The 7,953-nt window shown below is 43.1% G+C and overlaps 1 protein-coding gene across 4 annotated transcripts in view; it reads right to left on the reverse strand.

Moving 5' to 3' along the window:
* Positions 1 to 1,243: 1,243 nt before the first annotated feature.
* Positions 1,244 to 7,953, reverse strand: part of LOC101355883 (V-set and transmembrane domain-containing protein 1) — a 26,943-nt gene continuing 20,233 nt past the window's right edge. For 2 of the 4 annotated variants that reach the window (XM_023736322.1, XM_023736324.1), the window contains exons 5-9: positions 7,360 to 7,455; positions 6,503 to 6,530; positions 6,247 to 6,284; positions 6,118 to 6,149; positions 1,244 to 1,637 (exon numbers count right to left, since the gene is read on the reverse strand). In XM_023736322.1, coding sequence (XP_023592090.1) covers positions 1,545 to 1,637; positions 6,118 to 6,149; positions 6,247 to 6,284; positions 6,503 to 6,530; positions 7,360 to 7,455 — 287 coding nt within the window. In that variant the 3' untranslated portion in view covers positions 1,244 to 1,544. Of the gene's footprint in view, positions 1,638 to 6,117; positions 6,150 to 6,246; positions 6,317 to 6,502; positions 6,531 to 7,359; positions 7,456 to 7,953 lie in introns of all 4 variants that reach the window. The other 2 variants (XM_023736323.1, XM_023736325.1) reach the window with 2 other exon arrangements.

A 7,953-nucleotide genomic window follows, 5' to 3' on the forward strand; every position in this document is an offset into this window, starting at 1 on the left:
GGGCAGCTTCTGTCTGGAGGTGAGATGGGAAGGCAGAGAGGGTTAGGAGCTGGTTGAGTGGACATGGGGAATCGGGTGGAAAGGAGGAGTGTGCTGTCACAGTATGGGGAGAGCAATTAGAGTCACATAACAATGTGTGTATAAATTTTTGTATGAGAAAAAATTAAAGTAAATAAATAAAAATAGAAAACTTCAGAGACACTTCCAAAGCGTGCAGTGTTTTCGTGAGCATTACAAAGTAATGTGTGTGTTCCTTATTACGAACCATCATATTTAACTCAAAATTTTAATACAATAGGTTTTATGGCAGTCCATTCTTAAGTACAAGTTGTCCATAGGTCGGTAACCCTGAGACTACCTGTATTGTACTCCTTCTTGAAATCACTGTGTCAGTAACCACAGGGGCTCCTCTGGAGAACAATTTCCTGTCTTTATGTGTTGATGTCCAAAACTCCTCGAGTTTAATATTAAGAACACCATTAGCCTATATACATATTTTTAAAATTTTTATTCTTAGCCTATGCTTTTTTTTTCATGGTGAAAATATACACACCAAAACATTCACCAACACAGCAACCTCCACATTTACAATTCAATAGCGTTGATTACATTTTTCATGTTGTGCCACCATTCTCTCTAGCCTTTTCCAAAGTATTCCACCACTATTAACATAAACTCAATGCCCCCTGTCTTAGTTTTCTAGTGCTGCTATAATAGAAATACCGCAAGTGGGTGGCTTTAACAAGCAGAATTTTATTTTCTCACTGTTTAGGAGGTTAGAAGTTCAAATTCAGGGCGCTGGCTCTGGGGGAAGGCTTTCTCCCTCTGTTGGCTCTGTGGGAAGGTCCTTGTCTCTTTTCATCTTCTGTTCCTTGGCTCTTTGGTGATCCTCATGTGACTTGGCATCTATCCTCCCACATCTCTGCTTGCTTGCTTATCTGCTGTTTTTATATCTTAGAAGAAATTGACTCAAGACATACCCTACACTAATATTGCTTAATTAATATAACAAAGAAAACCCATTCCTAAGTGGAATTATAACCACAGGTATAAATCCCACTGATAGCGACCCTATAGGACAGAGTAGAACTGCCACAAAGCAGCTAATGGGTTTGAACTGCTGACCTCTTGGTTAGCAGCCCAGTGCTTAACCACTGTACTACCAGGGCTCCTACTACAGGTGTAGGGGTTACGATTTACAACACATATTTTGGAGGGACACAATTCAATCCATAGCACCCCACAAACAAAAACTCCCCCTTTTCCCTTCCCTCCCACCCCTGATAACCATTCATAATCTTTGCTTCTCAGCCTTTGTTTTAAGTCACATCATCCTAAACTCACACTCCAAATTTCATGAAAACCCACCCAGTAAGTTTTGAGAGGCATGGAAGCAAAAGAGAGAAAATTATTTTGATTAATATGGATTATGAGTGAGGAACACTGGGTTTCCATATTCCTAGGCACCCCAGGTGTCTTAATCCAGGCTCTCCTTCCCGTAGAAGTCCTTCTCCAGTGGTTCCTGCTGGCTTCCTTCTACACCTTCAGGGTTGTAATTCACAAGCTCCTAGGGGCTCCTTGGTGGGGACATAAGCTGCTTCACATGGTGCCCTTGTGTTCACCTTGGGGTCTTCAGCCTTTGAGAAAAAGAGACTGTCATAAGGCCAATTCGGGTTTCCACAGCTTCTTGCCTCGGCATTCTTTAATTCCTCCTAGCTGCCCTGGTGGTGCAAGAGGCTTGCTAACCCGAAGGTTGGCAGTGTGAACCCACCCAGCAGCTCTATGGAAGAAAGGCCTGGACAGCTGCTTCCATAAAGATTACAGCCAAGAAAACCCTATGGAGCACAGTTCTGCTCTAACACACATGGGGTCGCCATGAGTTGGGGGCTGACTCGGTGGCACCAAACAACAACAACAATTGCCCTTTCACCCGGTTTCTGGTACGGCAGTTCCTATCTTGTCACCCAGTCTCTCAGCAGTTGTGGGCTCTAACTGGCCCTCCTGGCCATGCTCCATATGGTTTCCCATGATAGAGACCTCACTGCTATCGTCGGGTAACCAGTACTCCTAGCCCCTTCTGGCCACGTTCCATATGGGTGCCGGTGATTAAAACTTCTCCCTTTTCCCATGCTTATTGTTGTTGTTAGTTGCTGTCAAGTCGATTCTGACTTATGGAGACCCCATGTGTGCAGAGTATAACTGCTCCATGGGGTTTTCAAGGGTGTGACCTTCCAGAAACACATCACCAGACCTGTCTTCCGAGGTGCCTCTGGTGAGTTTGAACAGCCAACCTTTCGACTAGTAGTCGAGCACTTGACCATTTGCATCCCCCAGGGACTCCTTTTCCTGAGCCAATGCCCTAATTGATCAATAAGACTTCGGTATGCACTGACCCCAAGACCCAAGACTCTCCTAGGATCCCAACTTGTTGCCTTGGCCTGGGCACAGACCCCTGTGTGGTCTTGCATGGAGGTGTGCTGTGGTTTCCTCTCTGGACCTGTGAGTACTGAATCCTATTTGTAGCTTGTGAGTAGCCATCTAAGATACATCTATTGGTCTCTTACTGTCCAGAGCAAAGGAGAGTGAAGAAAACCGAAGACTCAAGGGAAAAATTAGTCCAAAGGACTAATGAGCTACATGAACCACAGCCTACATGACCCCGAAACCAGAAGAACTAGATGGTGCCTGGCTACCACTACCAACTGCTCTGAATGGGATCACAACAGAAGGTCCCAAATAGAGTGGGAGAAAAACTGTAGAACAAAAAATCAAATTCACAAAAAAGACCAGACTCACTGGTCTGACAGAGACTGGAGGAATCCCTGAGACTACGGCCCTAAGACACCCTTCTGAACTGGAACTGAAGCCATTCCCTGAGACCACCTTTCAGCCAAACCATAGACGGTCCATTAAATAAACAATAACACCCAAGGGGAAAGTGTTCCTTAGAACAATCAATTATACAAGATTAAAAGGGCAACATTGTCCAAAAGCAAAGATGAGAAGGCAGGAAGGAGTAGAAAACCAGGACGAAGGAAATGGGTAACCCAGGACGGAAATGGGGAGAGTGCTGACACATTGTGAGGAAGGAAATCAATGGCATGGAGCATTTTATGTACAAACTATTGAATGGGAAACTAATTTGCTCTGTAAACTTTCACCTAATGCATAATAAAAAATTAAACAAACAAAAAAAGAATAATAGGAAAAAAAATCCTATTTGTTTTCTGGCCTTCTTGCGCGACTCTCACTTCCTCCTGTCAAACCTGACAAATCATCCAAGACTATGGTGGAGCCCTGGTGGTCCAGTGGTTAAGAGCTTGACTGCAAATCGAAAGGTCGGCAGTTTGAATCCCCCAGCCGCTCTTTGGAAACCCTATGGGGCAGCTCTACCCTGTCCTACAGCGTCACTAGGAGTCAGAATTGACTCCTCAGCAATGGGTTTGTTTTTTGCTGTCCGGTATGGCAGCCACTAACCACATGTGGCTACTTAACTTTAGATTAATTAAATATTTTAAATTAAGGTCCTCAGTTGCTCTAGCCACATTTTAGATACACAATAGCCCATATGTGGCTCATGGCTGTTGTATTGAACAGCATACATAACATAGGATGTTTCCATCACCAAAGAAAGTTCTACTGGACAGCACTGTTCTAGAGCGACTGTGCTTTAGGAAGAATGAGAGTTTTGACTATAGTATTAATATAACAATACTGTTGTTGTTGTTGTTGGGTGCTGTCGAGTCGATTCCAGCTCATGGCAACCCCATGTGACAGAACAGAACTGCCCCATAGGGTTTTCTAGGTTGTAATCTCTACAGGAGCAGAAGGCCAGGTTTTCTCCTGTAGAGCCACTGGGTGGGTTCGAACTGCCGACCTTTGGATTAGCAGCTGAGTGCTTAACCATTGTGCCTCCACTACTCACAATCACTTATAACCGGTGTTCATAAAACATAATGCAAATGTGTGGTTTTGCGAATAAGAGTTATCACCCTATAAGAACAGGTCATCATGAGTTGGAATGGACTCAATGATAACAAATCACTACAACAAAGAATAACTACCAGGCACCTAATATTGAATTATAGTGTTATAGTATCATAACTGTGAACTGAGTGGCACAAATGGTTAAGCACTCAACTACTAGCCAAAAGCTTGGCAGTTTGAACCCATCCAGAGGCACCTCAGAAGAAAGGCCTGGCAATCTGCTTCCACAAGGTCACAGCCTTGAAAACCCTACAGAGCAGTTCCACTCTAACACACATGGGGTTGCCATGAGTTGGAATCAACTTGACGGCAATTAACAACAACATCACCAACTGCCATGGAGTCGATTCCAAATCATAGCGACCCTGTAGGACAAGGTAGAACTGCCACATAGAGTTTCCTAGGCAGTATATCTTTATGGAAGCAGACTGCCACATCTTTCTCACGCCGAGCTGCTGGTGCGTTCAAACCGCCAACCTTCTAGTTAATAGTTGAGTGCTTAACCTCTGTGCCACCAGGGCTCCTGCAACAACAACAATCATTATATTATAATAATATTATCATCAACTAATTGATGCCATTAATCCAAGATTTCAAATATGCCAGATTAACAATTTGTTAATTGATGTCAATAATCTAACATTTAAAATTTCTCAGACACACTAATAAGCTCTTCATATTTATGTTATCATTGAATTCACACAACAAGTTTTTAAATGAAGATTTTGATTCCCATTATATATGGAAGAGTTTCTTAGATGTGAGGATGGTGAGATTTCGACTCGCTTACTTTTTTTTTTTTAATAATTTATTTTATTTTTGTTGTGGAGAATAGACACAGAAAACAGACCAACTCGACATTTTCTACATGCACAGTTCAGTGACATTGATTACATTCTTCAAGTTGTGCAACAATTCTCACCCTCCTTTTCCGAACTGTTCCTCTCCATTAACACGAACTCCCTGGCCCCTAAGCTTCCTATCTAGTCTTTTTGACTTGCCTACTTTGGACACGTCATCAGGAAAGACCAATCACTAGAAAAGGACAACATGGTTGGTAACATGAAGGGTCAGTGAAAATGAAGGAAAGCTACCAAGAGATGGATTGACATGGTGGCTGCAATAATGAACTCAAACATACCAAAGATTGTGAAGATGGCACAGGACCGGGCAACATTTCATTCTGTTTATACATAAAGTCACCATGAGTCAGAGCCAACTAGAGGGCAATTAACAAGACATGACAGGAAATTAAGGAAACAAGGATTTAGTGACTTGTCTAAGACTACCCAAAACCAAAAAACCCCAAATGGTCAACAATTCCTTTAAAACAAAGATGAGAATGTAAGGGGGCAGGGAACTAGATTAATGGAAATGGAACAACTGGAATGGAAATAACGAGAATGTTCATGCCTTGTGAAGAATGTCACCAATGTCACTGAACAACTTGTGTAGAAATCGTTGAATGAAAGCTAAACTGCTTGTAAACCTTCACCAAAAACACAATAAAATATCATTAAAAAATAAAATAAAATAACCCATTGCCATTGAGTCCATTCCAATTCATGGCAACCGCATGTGTTACAAAGTAGAACTGAGATCCAAAGGGTTTTCTTGGCTGTAATCTTTACAGAAGCAGATCTCCAGGCCTTTCTTCCATGGCACCGCTAGGTGGGTTCAAACTGCCAACCTTTCAGTCAGTAGTCAAGCTCACACCATTTGTGCCACCCCAGAACCTTGGCTAAGACTACACAGGTGGTAAATAGTAGACACTGGTGGCTGGAACCCAGCTATTCTGGAATTCAAAACGTATTTTTTAACCACTATGCTATCTGACTGCCTATCTATTGTGTGAGTTGGGAACATAGATACTCAGAAGCCAGAGTATATGGGCCAAACCAGGAGGCAGACGTGACGACCCTATGTGTGCAGAATAGAACTGCTTTACAGAGTTTTAAAGGCTGTGACCTTTTGGAAGCAGATCACCGGGCCTTTCTTCTGAGATGCCTCCAGGTGGGTTTGAACCACCAACTTTTCAGCTAGTAGTTGAGTGCTTAACCATTTGTGCCATCCAGGGATCTTTTACTTTCCCAGTTGAGTTCTTAGGGAATTCCTAAAGGGAGAACTCACCAAGAGAGATGTCCTTTCTGGCTTGGAGAAATCTATATATGAGCAAGAGGAAAAAAAAAAAATTAGTTCCCAGGTTGCAGGAGTCAGACTTTAACCTTTGCACCCAAGATTCTATCATTTCTCACTTACCTGTTGCCTCCTGCTTGGGAAAATCAGAATGGCTGGTTCTGAGAGAGAGAAACCCATTGAAGTATGGGATCTGAAGAATTTAGGGAGAGGATAAGGGCACTGGAGAAGAGAGGAGCAGGATTCCAGCAAGGGCTGAGAGAGGCTGGGGAAGAGGGCCAGGGTAGGGTTGGACATTGGAATCACTGATACGCAAATGGTGCCTCTGGGGAATGGAACAGGGGTTGAGCGGAACATGCAATATGTCAAGAATATCTACCTCCTGGTGGATTCTTCACGTGCTGAATCTATTTTAAAAAAATAGAAAGGATTTTATCATTAGATAAATTAAATAAAATCCTTTACATCTCCCTCAGAAAAAACCAAACCTATTTACCGTTGAGCCAATTCCTACTCATGGTGACCCTGTGTGTTACAGAGTAGAACTGTTTCATAGGGTTTTCTTAGCTGTAATCTTTACAGCAGATAGCCAGGCCTTTCTTTCTCGGTGCACTGGGTGGGCTCGAACCACCAACTTTCAGGTTAGAGTTGTTGTTGTTAGTTGCCATTGAGCCAATTCCGACTCATGACAACCACGTGTGCTACAGAGTAGAACTGCTCTTTTGTGTTAAAAAAACAAACCCTTTGCTGTTGAGTCAATGCCGACTCATAGTGGTCCTACAGGACAGAGTAGAACTGCCCCATAGACTTTCCAAAGCTGAAATCTTTACAGAAGCAGGTGCCACATCTTTCTCCCATGGAGCAGCTAGTGAGTTCGAACGGCTGATCTTTCATTTTAGCAGCTGAGCACTTAACCACTGCACCAGGACTCTCTTGTGTAGAACCTACTAATACCATGACTTTGTGAAAACATGGTGATTTGCACCTTGTTATCGTTGTTAGTTGCCACTGAATCTATTCCAACTCATGGTGACCCCATGTGTGCAGAGTAGAACTGTCCATAGGGTCTTCAAGGCTGTGACCTTTCAGAAGCAGACCACCAGGCTTTTCTTCCGTGGTGCCACTGGGTGGGTTTGAACCGCCAACCTTTCAGCCAGTATAGAACGCTTAACCATTTGTGCCACCCAGGGATCTTTCACTTCCCGGAGTGGTGAATCCATTCTTTCCTGAACTCACCATTCGGAACACATCTGTAGATGATGAAGACAGAGAGGAAGCTGAGGAAGATGGAAAGGCAGCTGAAGGTTGTGATAAAGATGAGGCTTCTGCCGTCTGGTGGAAGAAGAGCACATCAGAGAATCAGTTTGGTTCCTAAAACACACTGATGCAGTTAGGCAGAATGGTGAAGAGAAGCCAGATCGCCCGCCTTCAAATCTTGGCTCTGCCACTTCCAAGCTGGAGCTTCCAACTGCTTTGGACAGTTTCCTTAATCTCCCTGTACTTCTGCTTCCCCATTTGTAAAATGGGGATAACAAAAGTACGTATTTTAGTAAATGGTACCCAAAAACGCCATGGCCGTTGAGATGATTCCAATTCATAGCAACCCTATTGGACAGGGTAGAACTGCCCCATAGGATTTCCAAGGCTGTAATCTTTTTATTTTTTTTTAATTTTTTTATTGTACTTTAGGTGAAGGTTTACAGACCAAATAGTTTCTCATTAAACAGTTAGTACACATGTTGCCCTGTGACAATGGTTAACAACCTCACTACATGTCAGCACTGTCCTTACTCAACCTTGGGTTCCCTATCGCCAGCTTTCCTGTCCTCT

Source organism: Trichechus manatus, unplaced genomic scaffold (genome assembly GCF_000243295.1).
Source record: "Trichechus manatus latirostris isolate Lorelei unplaced genomic scaffold, TriManLat1.0 scaffold00087, whole genome shotgun sequence".
Classification (NCBI taxonomy): Eukaryota; Metazoa; Chordata; class Mammalia; order Sirenia; family Trichechidae; genus Trichechus; species Trichechus manatus.